This window comes from Dipteris shenzhenensis, chromosome 28 (genome assembly GCF_047967505.1).
Source record: "Dipteris shenzhenensis isolate YYH24624 ecotype China chromosome 28, Dip_SZ_1.0, whole genome shotgun sequence".
Taxonomy (NCBI): domain Eukaryota; kingdom Viridiplantae; phylum Streptophyta; class Polypodiopsida; order Gleicheniales; family Dipteridaceae; genus Dipteris; species Dipteris shenzhenensis.
This window is the reverse complement of record NC_141623.1, coordinates 7,756,368-7,780,334: the sequence shown is the minus strand read 5'-3', so window position 1 is coordinate 7,780,334 and position 23,967 is coordinate 7,756,368. Positions and strand designations below refer to the sequence as shown.

The window sequence follows — 23,967 nt, the reverse complement described above, 5'->3', positions numbered from 1 at the left end:
GGGGGGCTTCGAGAAATTGGACTTGCATAATATTTGGCGTATCTTGGGAGCTATCCCAGAGCACCTAGGCTCTCTTTTTGCCTGGCGGGGTGTGGGGGGGATCTGAAGGACTCTATCGAGGGAGGCAACAACAATACTGAAAATTTCTTCCAGCCATGAGGGAACAAACGGGAATTCCACTTAGACCGGGCACTCATGCAGAAGAAAGTGATCGATACTGAAGTCTGCGCTCCAAGGCAGAACCAAGACCGCGGCACCTGAAAAGATAAACGATTTACGTTGCATGTCATCTTTGATAGCATTAGAGGAGGCGCAGTGGAGGAGAAAGAACCCCTTCTTAAAAAAATGAATTGAATACCCATTTACTGGAAGATTACATTCTTAGGCCATGAACTGTTCCAGCGTCGCCGGTGAGGGGATACGACCTGTAAAGAAGAAATACACTGCTCCTCGTGCCAAACGTTCCAGCTGCGAGCTGCAGGCGCTTCTGGCCAGCTCTGCCTAGGTCCACAATCCTATCCAATGTTATAAGCATTCAATTACTCTTAGGAAATTATCTCAATACGATTTCAACCACACTATGGCCTATCTTCATTGCTTTGAAATCACAAGGGATTACTCGAGGGAAGATGGTAGTTAGGAAAAGGTTTTCACTTTAGACTTGCTGGAATCATAATTATATTTTGCAAGTTTGGCAATCATGAAAATGAGTTGCATAGTCGTTTTGGCAAAGTGGCAAAAGCATAAAAGACAAGATGCCGAGAAGATAGCGTTCCCGCAAAGGGATTCGAGAGTGAGAAAAATGCAAGGCAACAACCAATTTAAGCGACGTTAGCAAAAGGCAAAACAAATTTTAAATGGTGCCGAGAGAATTAGGGTGGTTGCTAAAACCCAGAACCCTTGGCATGAAAGCAATCGGCAACAAGTGAAATATATGAAAGTTGTACCAACGACATTCACCATAGCCTTCTGGCTTTGCCTTCTTCTCATCAGCAGGCAAGTTTGCTCAAAGTCATACTCGCTCCGTCCAGAATCGATTCTTTTTGGTTTTGGGCTTCTTTCTTGCTCATCCCTGCCTTGTATCTTGATGACAAACGTGCTTGGAATCATTTCTCAGTAATGGGTTCCTTTTGGGCAGCTCAAATCCTCAGCAGACCTCTGATGCCTGACTTCTTGTGGCAGTAGAGTATATATCCTTTTGTGGGTTGTAGACATACTTCGCCTGGAGCCGTTACAATGGTGCCTCAACAAGCTGGGTATCACCCTTCAGCTCCCCTGCCTGCGTATCCTCACCCTGGCTTTCCTCCCAATCCAGGGCCTGGCTTTCCCCAACCCCAAGGCTTGCCTTTGCAGATTGGCATCCCTGTTACAGGCCATTCCATGAACCCCTTGCCTCCCTTTTCCGTTGGACATCAGCAGCCTCCGCCCAACGTTCCTTCCAATCCAGCTTTTGGGTGCAACGTGCCTGGGTCTGTCGTTGGACAGGCTGTGCTTCCCTACCCTTCGCCCCCTCCTAATGTCATGAATGGAATGCAAACATCCGGAGCAAACAATATGCCTGTCGTCCCCGGCCAACAGGCTTCTGCTCAACACCCTCCAAGTTCGCACCATCCAAATGCTCGTCATCACACAAATCCTTCTGCTCAGTGGCAAGGACAGCCCACTTCATCTCCTGCCCCTTGCCACCCGCCCTATCCATCTTTCACCCCTGGTATGCCTGCTTCTCGAGAAAACTTCATTCCGGCAGGTCCTGGTGTTCCAAACCACTATCTGCAGCTGCAAGCATCAGGCCATGGCTTTCCTCAGCAAGAACACGCAGGTGGATATCCACACTTACCGCCATCTGCAGGACCAAACGCATTCTCCCCAAATTTGCAGTTCTCTGACTCAAATGGTACGGCCATAGGAGTACCAGTAATGGGAACACCGGTTTACAGGAATGGGACCCAGACCATACCTTCTACTACAACGTTTCAGGGTCAGCAACCTGGTCAGTTGTGGCAGCAACTCTGTCTAGAAAATCCGGCGTTGACAAAAACTGCACCTCAGGTGGGTTGTTCAATCAAGCATTGTAATTGAGCTACAATCCTTAATGTGGATCTTTGTCTCTTCTTGAATTCTTGCACTGCAGTGTTTTCATTCGCCCCATGTGGCTAGGTAGAGTTCTTTAAATACACAGTTTCTTTGGCATTTTGCACTGATTGATTTTCAGAGTTGCATCATTCAAATCTGACACCGTATTAATACAAATTCTGACTGCTCTCACAGTTTATTTTCTTTTCATTTTGAGGCGCCTAGTCTGTGCTTCATGCGTTTGTTTGAAATTGGTGGTCTCCACAGTCTTCCAAGAATATTTTCTCGCTTACAAAATATTATCGAGGGAGCCATGCACATCTTCTTCCAGCTCCCAGTCCAGAGACACAATCGTGTGCAAATGGAGGGCAGCCTCTGTATACAGAGAGGGTTGATAGGGCACAGCCTGGGCTTTTTAATGAGCATCTAAGGTCAGGCACTGGCTACCCGCCTTCAGCTATGGAACAGAATAGCTACACATGTCATGGCAGAGGTCAAGAGGTGATGCATTGTAGAAGAGAAGAGACCCAATTCCATGGTGCTTGCTCACAGCAGGAGTCACAGTCATCTTCAGTTGAGCAAGCAAGAAAAGAATTTTCTCGGTCAAATCATGGTTGCAGTGATTACGGAGGAGATGGCCATAGCAAAGGCAAGGAAAGAAGGTGAAGTGTGAAAAGAACCTCTTTATTTGCAGCTCTAAACAGCTTGCCTGCTTGATATTCAATTTTCCTCTTGAAAGTGTCAGTTTTTTTTCGTAGCAGTTTGCAGGGGGAGAAGATGATCAATTGATAGAAGTTCTCAGTTGCAAAAGGAAGGTGCTAGCCAGGTTTTTTGTGGGTTTGACAATCATGGGGAAAACGCCAAATTGTGATGTAACTAGTATAGCTGCAACTCGGGTTTTACTCTAAAATCTGCCTCTAATGTTTTGCAGGTCAGATCGCCGTAATCTGCGATGTGATCCATGTGAGCGTACTTTTACTAATGCAGCACAATTAGATGCGCATATCTCCTCCCATGTAAAGTGTGATGAGGAAGGGTGCACATTCGAAGCATCAGGTAAACAGGATGAGACATCACAGTTTGCTTTACATTGAAGTTGTTCAAGAGTGTTAGCTTTTGCTCATGCCTCTCTTGCACTGCCCTGCCCTGCCCCCCCGTTTTTCGTCATTTACGTCCAATGTTTTGTAGTTCCTTTATGTGTGTGGGAAGTCAAGCAGAAAGCCACCCTGATGACATTTTCCTTTTGGAAAGGGGAGGCATGAGACTTACATGAAATGACTAGGACAGCTGAAGTTGAAACTTATCCTAGTTGTCATTAAACTCGTTCTAGCTAAAATGATTTGAAAAGTCACATTATGCCTTTGTAGAGTGTATAAAGGTCACCTTTAAATTGTAGGGAGACAATGGCAACAGTCACATTATGCCTTCGTAAAGTGCTTAAGTGTCACCTTTAAATTGTAGGGAGTCTGACAAAGTTTCTTATCACAGAGGTACTTCATTTTTAAAGGAAAAAGTGGCATCATCGCCATTGTAGACTACTACTCAGTTGCTGCAGCGGGATAGGTTTCTTCCACCTACTGAATCATAAAATTGGCTGATGAGGAAGCATACTTGTACTCATCTGATGATACTGAAGTAGACTGTGTGGTCTCTTCCTAAACTAGACGGCATTTAAAGCAATCATGCTTGTTTGTTGTCATCGCGGTAAGAAATTTGGGATAATTTAGCACATATGCAGTTCATATCGAATTGGGGTATCTTGGTTATGCCGACAGCTCTATACACCAAATCGTTTATGTGGACAGCTCTATATTCAACACTGTTTCATGCATGTATACTTTGAAATATAATAGTTCATCCTCTCTCTCTCTCTCTCTCTCTCTCTCTCTCTCTCAGAGAAACACTTGCACTTACCCTTCTCTTGAGTCTCATATATTAATGCAGCCCCTTATAGGCTCGTTCTTAAGGCTGTTGTTTAGTACTTCTTTATGTGATCGGCTGGAGGTTGAATCAGAGGAGCATTTCGCCTTTCATGTGCCCTATATACTATGAGATCAGAGGTTGCTATCACTCTCTCTTCAGGGATCGCTTCGGACCCCTATCTAGTTTCTTGCACATCAACTATGCATGATTAAAAGCTGCATGCTGTCCCTGTGGGAGGCTGCCAAATCTTTCTCAAGTGTAGCCCATGGGGAAGAAAACAGGGAAGTTTGTTTTCAAAAGCTGCTGCTTCCCTTTAGCATGCAGTTCGGGAAGGCTGTATCTTAGGTTGTAGGTTTTGGATGGGAGCTAGCACTTCTGTATCCAAACTCGAAGAGAAATTTGCCCTGATTATCTTTGCAGAAGTACTTGTGTTCTAAGTCAGGAAAATCTGTAGAAGAAGCTAACATTGTTAACACAACATTATTGACAAAGGCTTAGAAGAAGTAGTCTTTGTCCATTGCCTTGGAGGACAATTGACTTATTGAGGTGAGTGGCATGCAAGATATTGATCGGGGCTAGCAAGGAGACTTTCCCACAAGAGATTAAAACTGCACTATGTGTTGTTTTTTTAGAGGATGATTCTGGGCATGTTCCTGGATTCATCTAGATATAGGCTTTCCCACAAGAGCATGCATAGTGTCCTCACTGAGAACCCTTTTGCTCTTGACATGCTTGAGCAACAAGCATCACCATGCAACAGCTCACGTCGCATGCTCCATGATATCTAGCCCAAAGGACCTTAGGCTTGTGGTTGCTTGGAATTTTTTTACCAACTTCTCTCTCAACTTGGTCTTGCATCGACGTATTCGTCCTCTTGATGGATCCAGGAAGAGGAAGGTGAAGATGGTTGCCTTCTCTTCGTTCTCTTGTGGTGGCGTTCCCTATGAGCACCATCTATAACCTATTTCTTCCTTCCTCATGTTGCCTTTCTTGACCTAGTGCACTTCCTGAACTTTTAACTTGCTAAAATATCCACTAGAATCTCTGCTGCATATCCTGCTAAAATGTACTTACTACTGAAGAGCTAAGCACATCAGTATTATCCTGATGAGCTTCTCTATGCTCAACATATGCTTCAGCCTTATTGACTTTCTTGTTCTCCTTTCCTCTCCTAGCTGAATCCCTCTAACTTGCCGGTTTCCTACTTGAGGTCCTCGATGGTCCCCATGAGAGAAGGTAGCTTGGTATTTAGTGGATATTTTGAAGCCATATGAGAATCACATAAGTTTCAAGCAGGCTCACAAAGCATAGTGCGGATATTGAGGACCACAACACACAGAAGGATATACACGTGTGGTCAGTAAAAATGAGATCTCAAGAGGGTAAAAATAATGATTAAAAAATATGGTAGTGAGAAAGAGTCATTGTTGCAATGAACGTATTACGAGCTGCCCTTTGATGGATGAGCCCCCTCGCTAGTTTGTCTTGGGCATGCCTGTTGATTGACGAAGCTGAGGTGTTGGTGTCATACTCCTTCTTTCTAACCACAACCCTAAATCGACAATCAAGATTGACAAATACTTCCAAAATTGTCGTGAATAAGAAGCTTTGGCCGTCGGTCTCAGGAATCTTGATTTGGATTCGGATTACAAGTGTTGATGCCGAAAAAGATCATTACTGTATCCATGGACAAGGATAAACCCTAATTGGCTTCATTGATAAGAGTACACAACAGGGAAATTTTATAGCTTGAAGAACACAGTGGCCTTAAAGATTGGGTATGCGTTAACAATAACTCAAATAGGGAAGCACAGCCTAGCGGAGCTTCACCATCACTGGAGGCCATCGAGGGACGCGAGTCATGACGAAGGATTTCACAACTTGTACATGTAGGTGCCCAAAGGAAGAAGTGGCTGTGAAGCAAGGGGAGGGAGAATAGGGTACAGGGTTTGAAGAAAGTGCTTTTATACAAAAATAGAGAAGGGGATAGGGAATGGTAATAGAATAGCGGAAAGAGCGAGAGAGAGAGAGAGAGAGAGAGAGAGAGAGAGAGAGAGAGAGAGAGAGAGAGAGAAGAACCTCTAGCTCAATTAGTCTTAACCGCAACTACCTTGGCCCAGTTTTGGTCTTCATTACATCATAGAAACACCATGAAGATATTGAGATATAGTTCTGACCTCGATTTACCAAGGAGTTTTCAATGCTTTGTTGGAAGAGCAAAGGAGCAAGTGTATGAATGGAGCTTTCTCACCCTTATTTATACTGTTAAAGGAGGAAGCAAGAGGTTGAGCAGAAAAATGTTTTCCTGCAGTTTCACATTTTTTTTCAGGATCGACATGTATGGGGAACCAATTTCTAACATCCTCATTCACAGCATAAGTAAGAGTGTAGCTGCAAAAAGCCTTCATTGCTTGTCTTCATAGCTGCACCTATGTAAGATACTATTATTTTTTTTTTGCCGAAAAAACAGTGCTAATTATATTACTTCGAAAACAAGATACAAGAGGTCAGCATTGCAGCTGACGGGCTGCGTTCACAAATCGGACGCAGCCCAAAAGGTAACAAAAAGTAAAGCTCTCTCTCACGGAGGGATCAGGCGAGTGTGAATGAACAGCCAGAGAGGTGGTGAGTAGCGCCACTGAAGGCCCTACGAAGCCTGCTCGAAGAAGAGGCCCTGTGTGTCCCAAACCCGGAGAAAACGTCTCCGCTTCTCCCGACCGGCCCGGGAGTCCCCTTGTATCTGGTCCCACTGGCCTCTGAGGGTGTGTATAATCTCACTCCAGATGTCAGTCATGATCTGGGCAGTCGATAAGGAGGTGCCACCGAGGATCTGTGCGCAGCTCGAGGTCCAAATGTGCCATCCTGCGATGCTGCTAATAATCTCCCAGACTGGCTGCCTCTCCTGAGCTCCTGTGCCAGCCTCTGTCAGGTGCGGCGGGATGTTCTCGAGCGGCCCCCACGTCCCCTGTGTGATAAGGAATGTGGGGTCCTGCTGACATGCCTCGAATAAGTGATGAAAACCAGGTGCGGTGCTGCACCAGCAGAATGCGCCCCAAGTGATCAATCCTAGCTCCGGTGCTGCGCGAGTAAGGATCCCGAAAGTCCACCTCCACACTTCCTGGGCGCGAGTGCAACTCCATAGGCAGTGTTTTGGTGACTCCTCGTCCTCATGACAGATCTGACAACGTCCGTCCTGGCCTATCTACCGCAACCAGCTCCCCACTGGAAGACCTTTGTGGGCAAGAAGCCACAGGAAGTAGGAGATCTTCCGCGGCCGCCAGCTCTCCCACAAGGCCTTCCAGAAGGCCTGCAAAAAGAACTTGGAAATACCCTGTGCATACCAACTGGGCCGCTAGGTGGGAGGGCGGCTCTGCATCCTCCCGAGAACTCGCCTGCCCAATGTCGTGCTGTAGGCAAAGAAAGAGGTCGGCCCCTGACCTGTCACAATCTCTGGCCATCTCCACTCTCCTGGGTCCCAATCAAGCTTTGACAAGGCCCGCCCCTCCCAGAGCCAGAGTCGCCAAAGCTGTAGCTGATCCTGCTCTATGCTAGGATCGGTCCGCCAAACCTTCCCCACGAGGCCTACGACCCGAACCCTCTGCCATGGGAGTAGGGGGTCGATGAGCACATCCTCTCTCCTGAGTCGGCCATCCCCCATAACCGCGAAGAAGGAAACAGAGGAGTCGTCCATCCGCCCTACGACCACCAGTGGGATGCCACGGGGGGTGAACTGTCCCATCCAACGGTCATCACCAGGCATGAGGATCTGAAGCTCGGGTGGAACCAACCAATCAGCTGGAATCGCGCCGTCGATCTCCGTGCGTCTCGCCTGGGCTCCACGGGCACCTCCAGCTGCGTCTGCAAGATCAGCCGTCTCCAATTGTCCGTACGTGTCCCTCCAAACTCGAAGGGACCGGGCTGGCCCCCGCATCCAACCGTCCCACCTGATGTGTGATCTCTCCCTCAACTGAAGGCCCTCGCCATCTCTGACCTGATCGTTCCAGATAAGCGGCTGGCGATTGATCTCCTCCTGACAGCTAGGAGGGGACTGAATGAGATTGAGGCGGAGCCGCCTCCAAACCATGAGGAGGCTACGAACGAGTGGGGAGCGGGGCGGAAGTGAAGATCCGCCTGAGGGACGGTAGCCACTCTCCACCTCGGCGCGGGACACAAGAACCGACCCCCTGCTGAAGTAACATCTTCCACGTTTGCCCCCCCGGGGTCAAACTACGGATAACTAGCTTGCCCAACAGGGCCTGACTCTGAAGCTCTGGATCGATGACCCCCAGGCCACCCTCAGCCTGCGGAAGAATGACTGTCTGCCAAGCAACCCTGGCTCTGGTATCTCTGAGGCCATCCTCCCCGGACCATAGGAAGTTCCGAACCAACCTCCTAAGATGTGCCACGCTGGATCTCGAGAAACACCAACAGGAAGCCACATACCAAGCCGTGGCTAGGAGGACCTGGTTGACTACCAGGGCACGACCTGCAAGGAAGAGCTTAGCAGTGCTCCAGAAAGCCAGCTTTCGTCGGATGGAATCTAGCACCGGGAGAAACTGCTGAGCTGGCGTGATATCCAAGCCGACCTGAAAACCGAGATATCTAGCTGTCTGTCCCCGCGGGATCCACCTGAAACCCAAAAACCTCCCCCACTGAGAGCACGCCCCGGGGTCTGTGAGAAAACCAACTGATTTGTTCCAGTTGATTTTCGCACCGGCTGCCGAACAGAAGACCTCTAGGGCCATCCTCACCCTCTCCAACATCATCTCATCATCCTGGACATACAATGCTGTGTCATTCGCGTACTCCGAGTCCAGGAGCTCCGTGTCCTCCCGGAGTGGAAGGCGAACACCCCTGATCCCAGTAGACCTCGCCCGAAGGTAGTATATCATAGCCTCAGCGAAGAAGAGAAACAGGTAAGGAGCAAGGGGGCAGCCCTGACGCACTGATCTCTCCAAACGAAAACGCTCACCCATCCTGCCGCCAATGATGACCCTGCTAGAAGCTGTCTTGTATAACGCTGAAATACCCTGAATCCATCCTGCTGGGAAACCTAGTCGCTCCAGAGTCCCCTCCAGAAAGGACCAGTCCACTCGATCGTAGGCCTTCTCAAAGTCGAGAAGTAGGATGGCTAGGTGTGACCCACTGTGCTGAGCCCACTCTGCCGCCTCTGAGAAGGTGAAGACATTATCCAGGATACTGCGATCCTGGACAAAGCCTGTCTGAGTGTCATGAATGAGGTCTGGAAGTAGAGGCCGAACTCTGGCGCTGATCATCTTGGCAAGGATTTTGTAGGCAGTGATGAGGAGGGTGATCGGGCGCCACTGACGGATCTCCTGTCGATCTCCTCCCTTCGGGATGAGGCAAATCAGTCCCGAGGAGAGGCTCTCTGGCATATAACTGCTGCTGAAAATCCTCTGAAGAGCTGCTAGGAGGGGCTGATGGATCTGATCCCAGAAGGAGGTGAAGAATGCTCGGGATAGCCCATCCTCGCCCGGGCATTTCTGCCCGTCGATGGCCATCAAGGCCTCCAACATCTCGTCCGTAGTGAACGGTGCCAACGTCGCCTGCATGCTGGGCTGGACCAGGGATGGAATGTGCCTCCACACCTCCTCACGGGAGCGTCGAGTGCGAGGGGCAAGCGGCTCCTGCTGGAAAAGAGTCCTGTAGAAGTCGGTAGCCAACCCCAAGACCTCACCCGGATCCGTAACGATGTGCCCCTCGGCTGTCCTAAGACTCCGAAGCTGATCACGTGCTGCTCTCTGTCCATGCGTCCTGAAGAACTCCCTGCACATCCAGTCGCCCTTCCGAGCCCAGAAAGAGAGAGAGGCGTGATAGGAAAACTTTGAACGGCGCTGGAAGGTCTCCTCAAGAAGGGCTCTGGCTCGAAGGGCCTGGATCCGAAGCTCCTCCGAGCCCGGGGCTGCCTGCTGGAGTCGCTGAATGGAAGCGAGATCCCTCCGAAGAGCTCTCTCTCTGCCCCACCACTCCTGTCGAACCTGTAGGGCTGCGAGCTGGCAAATCTGGCTGGACTCCTGCAAAGCCTGCGCCACTGAATCAACCAGATCCACGCACTCGCCCCAATCTCTGTCCCATAGACTGCCAATACTGCTGCGCACGTCCTCCCTCGAGAAAATGGAGTCAGGAATCCGGCATGAACGGGGGGGAAGGGACTGAGCTGCCTAGTCTAATGATAAGAGCACAGGCGCATGGTCGGAAAGTGTCGTCCCTGGAACTATACCCGCCTGACCGCCTCTGCTGATGGCCCAATCACTGACATAAAATCTATCCAGCCTCTCCAGGAGTCTGCCTCCTTCCCTGCGGAAGCCCCACGAGAAGTCCAAGCTCCCGTGCCAACGACGGAAGGACGGGTCTCTCCAGCTGTCCCTACCTCCTGTCGCGAAGATAAAAGAGTCCCAAGCGGACTGCTCTGCCTGAGACATACCTGTAAACTCCGGTCCTCTGCCCTGCTGGTCCTCCAAGGTCTCCAGATTGTTGAAGTCACCTCCAACAATCCAGGAATCCATGTTTGGGAGAATCCCTGTGAGTGTCCTCCAGAAGGTGGCTCTGCAACGGAGGTCTGTGGGAGCATAAATGTTGAGGATTCCTATTCTGGAACCCTCCAGTTCTAGGCCTACCCAAAGGGCACGGCCTGGGATCAACGTGCCATGACCGAAAACTCCCTGGGCTAACTGCTCGCACACGGAAGTACAGACACCTCCACTCTTCCCCTGTGCGTCGATCGAGGGCTCCCAGTAAGTGTGAGAACGTCCAGGGAGAATCTTCCCGCAGCTACGGGAGTGAGCCGCAGAAAGCTTGTGCTCCTGGAGGAGCAGTACATCCAAACGACCAATCACTGCTGGCTGAAGTTCCTGTCTCAAAATGAGCTTCCTAGGACCACGGGTGCCAGAAGAATGAAACCTGTTCACATTCCAGGATACAAGGTGTAGGCTCATGGTGAGGACTGGGAGGCTGCGAACAACTGTCTGCTCGCGGCCGATGTCGATGAAGAAGCTAACATTTCGGAGTGGAGGCGCTGACGCTTATGAGAAGGTTTGGAGGGGGAGGCGGGGTCGTCCTGCCCGTTCTTCAACACCTTCAGCAAAGGCGAGAGGCCTTTGGTACCATGAGCAAATGCTTTCTCGAGCCAGCTCGAGATCTCTGAAGTAGTCATCCCGTAGAAGGCTCGGAGCTTCTGAGGGGTCCAGGCTCTGACATCCTGGGGGAGGGGCCATGACAGGGGGGGCCTGAGGATCACGATCAGTCTGAAGCGTTTGGCGACGCAACGCCACCGTAGGCGCACGTCACCCTCGGAGCACTGAGTCTCAAGAAGCTGTCCACCAGACGGGCCTATCCAGGCGCAAACCTGAGCGTGCGTCTGCTCTCTGAGAGCCTCCCAGACCGAGTCGTCTGTCCAAGTCTCGGTGCCGTCGCTGAGGAACGTGAAAGCAAAGCTAGGGCCATCCCTCGGGGCCAAGGCGGCTATCTTCCCATCCACCCCTTTGCGAAGCAGGAAGATACTGATGTCAAGACAAGCAGGGAAGGTCCCGAGGTCGGCCACATCCAAGTAGTCCCAGGGGCCAGATCTGTAAAAGTCGCGAGGAAGCTCTCTCTCCTGAAGCTGAGGCCCACCAGAGTCTGCCACTGAGGGGCTAGCGGACAGGGAAGCCTGCTCCAGTGGTGGTGTAGACTCAGGGTGTCCTGCCAGTGGAGGGGAAGGGGGAGGAGGCTGGGGGGTAGGCGACTCAGACTCCACGGAGGCGACTAGCGGGGGAGGTGGAGGAGGGGGAGCGGGGGCTGCCCTCGGCTGAGGAACCATCGGTGCAGCTAACTCTGCAGGAGAGCTGAGAGAGGCGGGGGGGGGGATGGGGATGCACCTGGAACTGGGGCTGAGAAGGAGGAGGGGGAGACTGAGGAGGAAGAAGCGGGGGCTGAATCTGCGGGTCGGGAGAAGGGGGGTGCAACTGGGGAAGGGGTTGGGACTGAGTGGAAAGGGGCTGGGGAGCGGAAGAGAGGGGGACCTGAGGCTGTGAAGGGTGGGCTACCGTCGAAGAAGAAGCTCTCCCAGGACCCTGGGGCGGCTGCCTGTCAGGTCTCTGAGGTGCTGCTGCAGGTTGGGTAACCTCTGCCTCCTTGCCTTCATAAGAAATCTTCTTGTTCTTTCCTCTTTTCCTTCTAACCTCAGTCCAACCGCCAGGTAACTCTGGACCGGACTCCGGCTGCCTCTGCTCCTCCTGACGTGGCTGCCCGGAGGGGGGGGAGGGGGCGGAGGGGGAGGGGGCGGGGGAGGCCGAGAAGAGCTGGCGAATCGTGGACAAATAGCCGCCAAGTGCCCAAAGCCGTGACACCTCAGGCACTGGCCTGGCTGTCTGGTGACTACCATGCTCTGGGTGATGCTGCCGGCATCTGTCACGATCTCGATCACTGTAGGGAGAGTCGCAGGATCCGCCACAGCCACACGGACTCGGGGGGCTCCTGCCGTAGTCACCGCGTCGGCGAAAGTGTCGTGCATAGCCCAGCCAAAGTGGGAGCCGAAGTCCCTGACAATCGGCCGCAGCTCAGCAACAAGACCTGGAAAAACTAGCGTCACTGGATGGCGAGGTATACGGAACCGAGCATCAAAATCCGCTGCGTTGAATCCACGGTACCACGGGACTATCATAATAATCTTTCCATCCACCGACGTGGGGGAACCAGCAATCAGGTTGCTCGCAGCTTTCGCATTGGAGAGTTTGAGCCAGAAGATGCCCCTTCCCATAAGGGCCACCTCCTCAATATGGCCGTCCTCTAGCATGAGAGTGGACTGGAGCGAGTCCCTGATGGCTGATCTGGAGGGGGAATGTCCAATGACTCTGCCATAAATAGAGGTAAGGGCAAAGTCATTGGCAACCTCCTGAACTCGAGACGATTGTTGCTCTGTCAGGATGACGCGGTAGGCATCTGGAGAGGGAGGGTCCGACTGGGCCTCCGGTTCCGGGCAGGGAGCCGCCATACCGCCAAGACAAACTGCGAGGCTTCCGATGAAGAAGAGGCTGCCACCCAAAAAAGGGGGGATAGATGCGGGAGGGTGGAGCCTGGGTGTGAAGAAGACGGGTGAGGCGAACCGGGGCGACGTGAGTCGGGCAGGGGAAGCGGAGGCGCAGTCGAGAGCGGTGGCGGAGAGCGGGAAGGAAGGAGGGCGGAGGGCGGTGGAAAAGGGGGCGGGAGGCCGGGAGGCGGAGGTGGCACGGGGTGGGGGGTGAAGACGGAGAGCGGGTGAGGTGAGGAGGCGGGAGCGGGGGAGGGGCGGGGCGGGGCGGGAGGGGCGGGAGGGGCGAGGGGCGGTGTAGCGAGGGGGCGGGGGGGTGAAGCGGGGGGACGGGGGGGAGCGGAGTGGGGTGGCGGGGGCGGGTGGAACGAGGGGGCGGGGGGGTGAGGCGGAGAGGCGAGGGGGGGGTGAGGCGCAGCGAGGGGGGGGCGGAGTGAGACGGGGTGAGGCGGAGGGGCGAGGGGGTGAGGGAGCGGAGAGGCGAGGGGTGAGGCAGAGAGGCGAGGGGTGAGAGCCGAGGGGGTGAGAACGGAGGGTGAGGGGGGGCGCAGGCAGCGGCGAAGGTGAGGTGGCGGGTGAGGGGGGGGTGAGGGCGGAGAGGCAGGGGGGTGGGGGTGGTCGAGGCGAGGAGGAGCTAGGGGGAGGTAGAGGTTGCGGGAGGGGAGGGGAGGCTTGCAGGAGCTCGCTGCAGGACGGCTAAAGTAAAGAATCAATGGATTGTCTGTAAGATACTATTATTAAATTGCATACATAGAGGGACCACTAAAGTACTGCTTTGTGTTTGAACACATGATATCCTTTTTTTCAATGTTCTTTGCAAAAGCAAGAATGCAGTCAATTTTTACACAAGCAAGCTCTCTTAAGTAGCATGTTGTTGTGCATTTAGTCTACTGAATCATGCATCATTTTTGCGAAAATTGATATATTTCATGTGCAGGTAAAATGATTAAGGAGCACAAGGTCTTTGAGCATGGAAAGATCAGTGCCCCGACAACAAGCTTCGGCCGCAAGTATTTATGTCACATTTATCTGAGCCTTTTTAAGATTGTGATAGCTTAGGTTGTACTATGCCTACTTTGTCTAGTTGGTGTATTTTAAGCTTCGCAGATAGGCACATGCCTATGAAAGTTGTTTATGATTGCATGCACGTCTTTCAGGGCTTCAGCTTTGCGATCCACAGAAAATGAAGAAGAGATAAGGCTTTGGCGTGAAGAGCGGAAAAACAATTATCCTACAAGTGCAAATATTTTGCGTAAGGTATGAAGTGTGTATAGTTACTTCAATAAAATTTTATTACTTGTTTATGCATTCTTTTTGCCCATAGGTTTTTTGTGAATAGGAGATTCATCTCTATTGATTAGTTCATTAAATGTTCACAAAGCCTTCATTTATCGTTAACTTGTGGATTTTTATACTGATTGAAAGTATAATTTAAGAAGTGAAAACTTGATGTTAATTTGCTTGCCTAGGCTGAAGAAGTGAAAATTAGAAAAGCGAGAGGAGAATTTCTTGATAAAGATGGTCAAAAGCGCCGCCAGGTATTTTATGAAGAGTTTTAGTTTTATTGTTTATAGCAGGATCTCAAGAAGATTGTCTTTACAAATGCTTAACAATTGCAAGCGTGATCATAGAATGGTGATGTTGGAGTTACTTATTTGCTTGGGATGTCTCTAATTTTTAAAGGACTTCATTTTAAAGAAATCTTATAGAAAATATGGTTACTATTGTATCAGTAAAAGCGTAGGTATGCAGGGGTACATAGACTTTTGTTTACATTACTTTGACAAGTGATTTTCCATTCGTTTTAAGCTTTAAGCTTGTCATAGTTTGTAGTGTAGCATAAGAGGTATGGAGTTCAAGGATTGGGCTGAAACTTGGGGTGAAGCTAAAGGAGGGCATGATGCAATCTTGTCAATGATTTGAATTAGCTTCAAAAATATGGCTTATGGCTTTATGAAGCCATGCTAAAGATCCCTAAGGTAAGTCATACTCAAACCAAAGAGAATTTGTTATGGGGGCAAAAATATGCTTAGTACGTTGGAGAGAGGGCTAGCATGGGTATTGTAGAAGATTTAACAAAGTCTCCCTACTATTGATATGTTGATATGACCGTACTCGTATTGACTGTTGCCAATGCTCTATCACAGGTTTTATGACACCATGGCCCCGTACACCATCTGGTCCCCCCTTGGGCCTGACCCCTATACTAGCATCCAGAGGATCATCGCATTGATGCCACACCACAGTTTTCCATTCTTTCCATGGGATCAGACATGTCTAGTTTTTCTATAATTATGCTACATTTGTCTTGGGTGTGATGCCCGCTTAGAGGATCCACCCATTCGGCTCATTGTGTTAGGTTCTTTCAGTCTCACAGACCCTTTGGTCTTTCTAAGACTTTTAATAAATCTCTCTCTCTCTCTCTCTCTCTCTCCATTGCACACGGTATAAGTACACTAGCCCCGGCCTTGGCAAAGCTATTCAATGAAGTGGTTTGCACTGGTTTTCCTTACATGTGAACCCTTAACACCATTATTTCAATCCACAATGCAAGGGATCCCATGAGATTAGAAAACTACAGGACCATCATGATTGTGTGAGAAGTGCAGTGGAATTGAGCGGAAGTGAAGAGAGAGTGAGCCAACCTCACACACAGCAAATTGGAAAAGAGAGAGAGAGAGAGATAAGAGAATTGTAAGTGATCTCGGGAAAACCCTGTCTGGTGGGGAAAACCTCTGGCTATATATGGCTGAACTGCTTCACAACTGAGATGCAAACAACGGAGGGGGGCACGTATATAACCTCTCCCCCTCCTAGTCAATTTGTAGTATAGGGCCGACCAGCAGCCTGTAGGTGGACCAAACCACAGTCCTAGGGGCCCCTTAGCCCTCTATAAGGACTGGCAAACACCCTACAAGGGGCTGGTCCCTTGCCTCAAGGGCCGACTACAGACGACCATCCTCTTACCTAATATAGGAGTGCCACACAGCTATATGGAGGGCTGACCCCCCTTGCATATGATATATAGGCCTAGGTGGCCGACCAGCAGGTTGGCCCACCTTAGCCTATAAACGGCTTGTAGAGGCTGGTCTCCTCCTCACAGAGAGACCACGTTGACATCCAAGGCTGACTAGCAGAAGGTGCGCCACCATAGTGGGCCCCATTGGGTCTCGAGCCTCCTCCACATGGGTAGATTTGGCCTCACATGGGGGCGGGCACACCCACAACACAAGCCCTCTCTCAACCTAACCTAGCCTCAAACTGTGCGGTTCCCACATCCGTTCCCTTAACAGCTATGATAGTCTGTTCTTTGCAAAAAAAAAAAGCTATGATAGTCTGAAGCATCACATTCAACACTTTGCACAATAGGTTGTAGGAGACATCCATCCCCACCCAGCCTTAGTAGGAAACCACAAGGGCACACGAACTAGAAGCCGCTAGGTGCATAATCCTACCATTCCCATGCACAATGGTCAGTTGCTATGTTAATACTAGTCCAATTAAAACTGCTAGTATACTTAGAGCTAGACAACGAGAGCTGCTAGGGGTCACTTAACGACGACAAACTTCAGTGGCAATTCGAGGTTGATGATGACGTGCAAGAATCAGTCGTCGATGGTGCCTACTTGTTGTGTGGCGTCGCTACTGTAGCAATCGGGTAACTGTCGCTTGTATGATTGGTGGGACTGATTACAGCCCGAAATACTCTTGATAGTGAAAGCCACATCTGACATTAGTCTCACGACGGAGAAAGTAGTTCTAAATTCTAATTATTCGGGTGGAACTCCTTAAGGAGAGACTTAGTTGTTCGTCATCGATAGTCGAGATAGACTGTTTGTCGACAGATTCTATCTTGCAAAGGATTAGAGCCCTTTAGACGATGCCAATGCTGCATCACGTGTACAACAACGGATGTTGAGCGATGACATCTCATTTGCGTTGGCTGATACTTGGTTTGCGTTGGTCGACGAGAGAGAGAGAGAGAGAGAGAGAGAGAGAGAGAGAGAGAGAGAGTAGGAAGGAGGGAGAGTAGGATAGGATTGGATGTCACATCAAAAGTGTTTACATGAGTTGCGGATGAGGACTTATATAGTCCAAGAGAGAGAGAGATTGGGGGAGAGTGTAGGCAAGTAGAAGGAAGGAGGGAGAGTAGGATAGGATTAGATAAGTGTTTATATGAATAATGAATGAGGACTTACATAGTCCAGCCCCCTTTTTCCCTTTCATTACAGGATTTTACTTTGTGCCTTTACCTTTTCATAGAAGGCCTTGTCACTAGATCCGAGGAATTTCTTCGGAGATTCTTCTTGTAGGAGGAGTACTAGCTCTGCAAAACTCACTAGTGCCGACCACTGCCCTGCAGCCATGGTTGTGACGAAACCCTTGCAATTTCTCAAGAGCATACCAAGCAAGAGCCTAGCCATTCGAGCTTAATGTATCTTTTGACCAACGAAGGAGAGTTGATCTCTTATCCCCTTCATCTTGGTGTCTGCTCTTGAACCGATTGCCCCTCGTCCATATGCATGTTGTAGAGCTCTGTTTCAAGACTATAGTTGCGTGCCAAAACAGAAACGGGGGAAACGGAGTTTCCAGACTGAGCCAAAACGGCAATATAATAAACGGTAATATGGTATGATTTATGTGTTCAAAAAAATGTTTTATACATAATACAATTATCAATATAGTGCGTTAAGTGACAAATTATGCTACTTTGCATTAAGGCAGGACTTATGCAGCATGCTTCAACATCTATGATTCTATGATCTATCATTCATGAATGATGATTCCAAAACTGGACAATTAAAAAGCATCCATAGTATCTACTATTATCATATCATTGTCAAAAAAATAAAAGCACCCATAGTAGCAATGCAACATCCATGATCATGAATCATGTAAAAAAAAAAGGCACCCAGCTACCAAAGTAAACTCAGTATTATATTGATGATCATCAATAAAGAAATAACACAATCTAGGATGCATATGAAGTGTCCTTAGTGCCTAATCTAGTAGTACTAGGCTAGCAGGCTAGCACTAGTATCATGTGCATCACCCATCTGATCTTTTGGCTCCTTCTTAGATGAGTCGTTGCTGTCAATATCTTAACAAGAATAAGTAGCATCGGGTGTAGCCGGACTGCTAGCACAATCTCTAGATGGCTGCGATCGTGTGTGGTGTGCTGGTGCCGACAACTCCTCGTACAACATGGCATATATGTTCAGCTCCTCCTGTGGGACATTCGGGATGGCCTCCATCTTCTCCACCTCCACCTTGTCTACCTTCACTTGGCCAGGTTCAGGGGAGCTGGCAGCATACTCAAGGAGACGGAGGTTGCAATAATAGAACACCAACCACTCCAATTGAGACAAGCTCAATCTTTTCCTCTTCTTTGTGTGGAAGATGGCCCAAGGACCCGAACTGTAGTCCTATGAGATAACTCGTTAGCAAGACGTTCTACCATAATCCATTCATGCAAAGATCGGTATCAGTAACTTGTTATTTGTAATTTATACAACTTCAAATTGCTTAAAAGTTTAGTGAAGTTGTCTCTTATCAAAGTAGGAGCTCAACTACCATATCTCCCACCAGGAGATAGGCTACAAATGTGACTCTTAGAGCCTAGCCGTAGGTCTCAGCAGAAGATCATCCTCTTGTGGGATATCCGGTATGGTCTCCATCTTCTCCACTTCCACCTTGTCTACCTTTACTTGGCAAGGTTTGGGGGAGCTGGTGGCGTACTCAAGGAGACGGAGATTGCAATAATACAACACCAACCGCTCCAATTGAGACATGCTCAATCTTTTCCTCTTCTTTGTGTGGAAGATGGCCCAAGTGCTCCAATTCATCTCGAGGACCCGAACTGCAGTCCTATGAGAGAACTCGTTAGCAAGACATTTCTACCATAATCCATTCATGCAAAGATCAGTATCAATAACTTGTTATTCATAATTTATACAACTTCATATTGCTTAAAAGTTAAGTAGTGAAGTTCTCTTACCATATAATCAAGTGTGTGCAGTACACACACTTGATAAAGAATTAATTCCATAGTGAACACTTCCGTTTATTAAAATTTTTATTTTGAAAAATAAATTTAAAAAAAGCAAGTATGGTTGCGGGAGGATAGGTGGAAAAGGATATTAATGGAATGGATGAGATGGGAACATAAGGAAATTAATGGAATAGAGGAGAGGGAACAAAAGGAAGTGTGACAACGTTGGCAAGGAAAGCAAGGAGAGGGCTGGGAGGGAAGGGAAGGGAGAGAAGGAGAAACATAAGGGACAGCAGAAGGGGGGGGGGGGAGAAAGGAGGTTATGGGGGGAGGGGGAGGGAGGCAAGGGAAGGGAGGCAGGTGGAGGGGGGGAAGGTGGGGAAGAACGGCAAGGGGAAAGAGAGAGAGAGGGAGGGAGAGAGAGAGAGAGAGAGAGAGAGAGAGAGAGAGGTGTTTGTGAGGAGGATTGTGTAAGGTGTGGTCCGTTTGGGAGTCAAGGAAGGTAAGGGTTTTTCAGATTCGAAGGGAGGTTTTCTCAAAGCGAGGTACTAAGGTCTTGTTGGCTCATAGCCTCTTGATCACCATATCCAGCTCCTTCTCCCCTTCTTTCCCTCCATCCCCTTCTCTCCTTCCATCGCATCTACACGCTCTTCTTAGTTTCATTTGCCTCTCCACTCCGACACATCGACCCTGTCTGAGATGGCAGAGAGCAAGGCAACATTTCCAGTTTTGCCTATCTTCCTGATTGCCATCAACTGGATGGCCTCAATTCCGGTGTTTGGGGGGTCATGATGGAGTTTGTGCTACAGTCGTGTGATCTGGTGGAATTCATTTTGGTGGGAGTTGCCAGGCCTGATCCCTTTGCCTTGGGATCCTGGAGGAGTGAGACCATGTCTACCGTGTCAATGCAAGGGTAAGGTCGTTTATCTGTACTCCTCAGGTGATTAATCACGTGAATCACATGACGGTGGCCAAGAGTATCTGGGAGCACTTGGCATCCCTATATAATTGAACCTCTCTGATGAAGAGGGTTTCCCTGGAAGTCCAGATGAGATCGTTGGATCCCAAGAAGTCCTTCATCGATGAGGGAGCATATCAACAAGTTATAGGAACTTCAGCAGGTCTCCTCCAGGATGGGAAGAAGATATCTTTCGAGGATAGCTATAACTCATTGTCCCAGCTATCCTCTCAGTATAGTGCCTTCTATTCGTCCTTGATAACCAGTGGAAGGATGAATGCATTGACCTGGGAGGAACTGGTCCCGATGGTGCAAGCTTGAACAAGAGGAGATATTTGTAGATTGTACCTACAAGAGTCAGCCTGAGGCTGGCAGCTGAGCAGAAAGGACGTAAGCAGTTGACAGCTGAGGAACAGGAAGCACTCAAGGCATCACCAGAAAGGTCATTATTGGTGGCAATGTCCTCAAAGGAGCGGTGAGGGGACCAATAACCAGCAAGACGGGGTTACCGCCACTTCGAAGATTACTCCAGTCTTCTAGTAGCCCGTGCCAAGATGTGCTGCTAGTAAGGCTTTCTGGGTCCAGAAGGAGGATTGCTTGCTTATTTGTGGCAACGGTACTTGCTAGACAGGTGTAGTGGGAAGAGAGTCTTTCACCGAGACAGGCTTTCAGGCAAGACCACGAGCCATGAGGAGTTGTTCCCGCTGACTTAGGTGGCTTACCATTCCTTAGAAATTCCATTCTCGTTGCTGTTTTACTCTCCTCCTAAGCTTCCATCGTTTACACATTGTGCGAGAGAGAGAGAGAGAGAGAGAGAGAGAGCATGTCAAATGTTTTCAACAAAGAATCTGTTGAGCTGGATGACATAAGCATGCTTCATGCTGGAGTTGCTTGATCAGTAGAGAACTGGAGTGAAACAAATAGAAATGTTAAAGATGTAGCTTTTTGGCCAGTAGAGAATTTTTCTTTTTGATGACGGATTGTTTGCATAGTCAACATGTCTTCATGTGACTTGCTTCTAAGTTCTGATTTACCCTTTTCTTTATATGTTGTTTGCAGCGCTTAAGGGAGATTCTAGCCAGGCAAAAAGAACTCGGTGTTTTGGTTGCTGAAATCCCTGCCCACTACCTTTTTGAACCTCATAAGAAGTGGCAAAAACCAAGCAGAAATGGCAGGAATATTGAGGATGAAGGGAGAGAAACATCCAAAATGATTGCTGTTCTTGCAGATGACAGTATCTCTGAGAAGTCTCAGAATTTGGCTGGGAGTAAGAGACCATTAGATGGGCCTGATGTATCATTTGAGGCACCTGAGAAGAAGCTCGCAAAGACGCCTTCAATGCAAGAAGCGGTCTCGCTGATGGTGCCAAAGATTGGGGCTGGGACTCCACAAAATTTGTACAGTAATCAGAATGATAAACAGAGTGATACTTCAGTGCAGGAAGAGCTTGCATTGAAGGGACCTGGTGTGCTGGCTGATAGCTTAGATACTGGGCTTCAGCAACAGCATTTTTCCAGTGATCAGGATGATGGACAGACTGATTTTAATAAGGATTCTCACGGTTCTCAAAGGCAAGGACATTGCAGGAAAGGTTCTCGTGGTGAGTTTTTACGCAAGCGTCGTAGAAGGAAACAACAGTGTGATTCAGATCAGATAAATGAAAAAGGGCCTTCACTGCTCTCCAAGCTCCTGCAAGCAGACATCGAGAAAGATAAAAGCCATCTTCTTCAGTGCTTCAGGTTCATTGTGAATAACTCCTTTTTGCAAGGATGGCCAACTGATCCTTTGAAATTTTCTGAATGTGTAAGAACAGAGGAGCCACCAAATGCTGAGCAGTTGACTACTGATGGACTGGTTGCTGGTGGGGTATGTGAGTCCACGCCACCAGACTTACAGGAATCGGAAGATGAGAGAGGCATACATGATTCTGCTGTTCGGAAACCACCAAACAGAGAATTACCGAATACAGATATTGACACGTTCTCTGTTGAAAATGTTGTGGAAGAGGTGGATACCAAAATTAATGATGTCATAACGGACAATGATGAGGATGACGTTTTGCAATATATGAATTTAAGTGGGACGGATTCTGGCATTGGACCAGATCGAGAGTAGAGGTGAACTTTCAAAACTCACATATAAATATGGTGTTAGGAGTGTCCTAGCTGGCTTGATAATGGAAAAAAATTGGACGCTGAACTACTATGCACACAATGCAAATGCAGCCCTTATTAGTTGGCCTGATTGCCAAAATACATTGGTTTCAATCATCCTTCAGGGTCGTTATTCCAAACTACATTTTGTTTGCTGTAATCCTAGTGCATCCTTCAACCTTGGGTTGGGAGTGACTACACACCCTACACATCATACATAAAGAGAACGTGTGGTTTATGCGACATAGGGTATGCAATCTGCTGCTACTATATTGGGGTTGAACTAGAGAGGGCAAAATTTTAATTGCAAAGCATGATGCTTAATATTATCAATACTTACTGGAAGTAGACAGTATTGCAGGGAAGGCTGTTATGAACGTAGAAAACCATGCTTTAAATTCATTGTTTCAATTATGGCAGGCTAGCAACTCAGGTAAGAGTTGTGAGTTGCAACCTATCGTTCTGACATTATTCACAGGTCAATATGTAGGACCATTGCGCAGCCATGCAGGTTTTAAAGATAGCACTGACAAACATTGTTGCTCAGTGAGAGAAATTCGAATTTACCTTTTTAATACTCTAGAAAGACCATGCTGATTGCATGGCTTGGAGTAGTTTATGCCACCACTTATGAAAGCGTTTCTTGGACAATGCGATTTTCCTCACTTGTATTTTACGGACAAGTCCTTTTAAACCTCCCTTTTACTCACGGAGTTCCACAATTTCTTTGCCCAATGTACTCACTAAAATGCTTCTTGCAAATCAGAGTCACATCTTGATATTCATTGGTTTGTTTGTGTATCTTATGGGTCCTTTGCAATCCCCATGGAATCACAATGTTGAGTCATCAAAGTCAACAACTTTCAAAGAGCTCTGTGGCTTAGTTTAATCTTTAAGAGTAAAAAAGTTTCGTGTTATAACCTTGAAGTCACTTGGAGTTTGGCTCGCATGTATGATAGCCACCTCCTTCTGTGCTTTTGTCATCACGCAAATGCAAAAAGGTTTTGTTGTACAAGTGTTGGTCATCAAAGTTGCTATATGTGTGCATGCATGCATATGCGTATCTATGTATGCATGTATATGTATATAAGAATAAGTGTGTGTGTGTGTGTGTGTGTAGGGATAAGTGTATATATATGTGTGCGTGTGTGTAACTCACATAGTTGAGGTGGAAGATGAGAGTAGTGTGTGGCTACAATGGGTTAGTTGTACACTACATTGCAAATGAAATAAAAATATCTTACTCCTTAAGGTTAGGGTTTTTTCATGTCTCCTTTGAAGGTCTTCTTTAGACATTCTTATATGTGCAATTTATATCATTCTCCACATACCCTCTTAAATTGCATTGGGGGTGCAATACAAAATGCCTTTGAAATGAAAAATGAGAAATTCAAAGTAGTATATGATTGATCTAGTATTTCTTCTTCTTGAGGTTGTCACCTGATGTTGAAGATAATCAATGTTGTTTAGGAAAAGGGGTCTTTTAGAGATTTTACCATTCTTGTCCTTTGATGATACTAGAATGTCACAATGAAATAGCAAAGACATAATACATTGATATTTAGTAAAGAGAGCCATGTGATAGATTAATGTATCATCAGCATCAAGTAAACATACTTACGTGCAATCAATGTCAAAAATGTAGCACGACTAGCATTTTTAGCATTAGACCAAATCTAATAAGCATATCATTCTAATTCATAAGTTTTTCAACTACTCATAGGTAAATTTGCAGCTTATTTTCTTTCCTCTAGACTACATACTCTATTTTTAAGGTGATTCTCATAGGTGATCACATAGTAGTAGTCTTTGATATGATAAATTTCAATAGCATTTTCAT

General features: G+C 48.1%; 1 protein-coding gene across 1 annotated transcript; it reads left to right on the top strand.

The window, feature by feature from the left end:
- The first annotated feature begins 680 nt into the window (after positions 1–680).
- LOC147883125 (uncharacterized) lies at positions 681–22,759 on the top strand. Its single transcript, XM_087399904.1, has 7 exons — positions 681–2,049; positions 2,341–2,735; positions 3,005–3,129; positions 13,962–14,034; positions 14,182–14,281; positions 14,494–14,562; positions 21,034–22,759. The coding sequence occupies exons 1-7, from the start codon at positions 1,237–1,239 to the stop codon at positions 22,087–22,089; spliced, it is 2,631 nt and encodes an 876-aa protein (XP_087256030.1). The 5' UTR covers positions 681–1,236; the 3' UTR covers positions 22,090–22,759.
- The last annotated feature ends 1,208 nt before the right edge of the window (positions 22,760–23,967 follow it).

Coding starts and splice junctions, on each gene's coding strand:
- LOC147883125 (XM_087399904.1), top strand. CDS start 1,237: ATGGTGCCTCAACAAGCTGGGTATCACCCTTCAGCTCCCCTGCCTGCG. Junction 2,050..2,340: donor TGACAAAAACTGCACCTCAG/GTGGGTTGTTCA, acceptor TGGTCTCCACAG/TCTTCCAAGAATATTTTCTC. Junction 14,563..21,033: donor ATGGTCAAAAGCGCCGCCAG/GTATTTTATGAA, acceptor TGTTGTTTGCAG/CGCTTAAGGGAGATTCTAGC.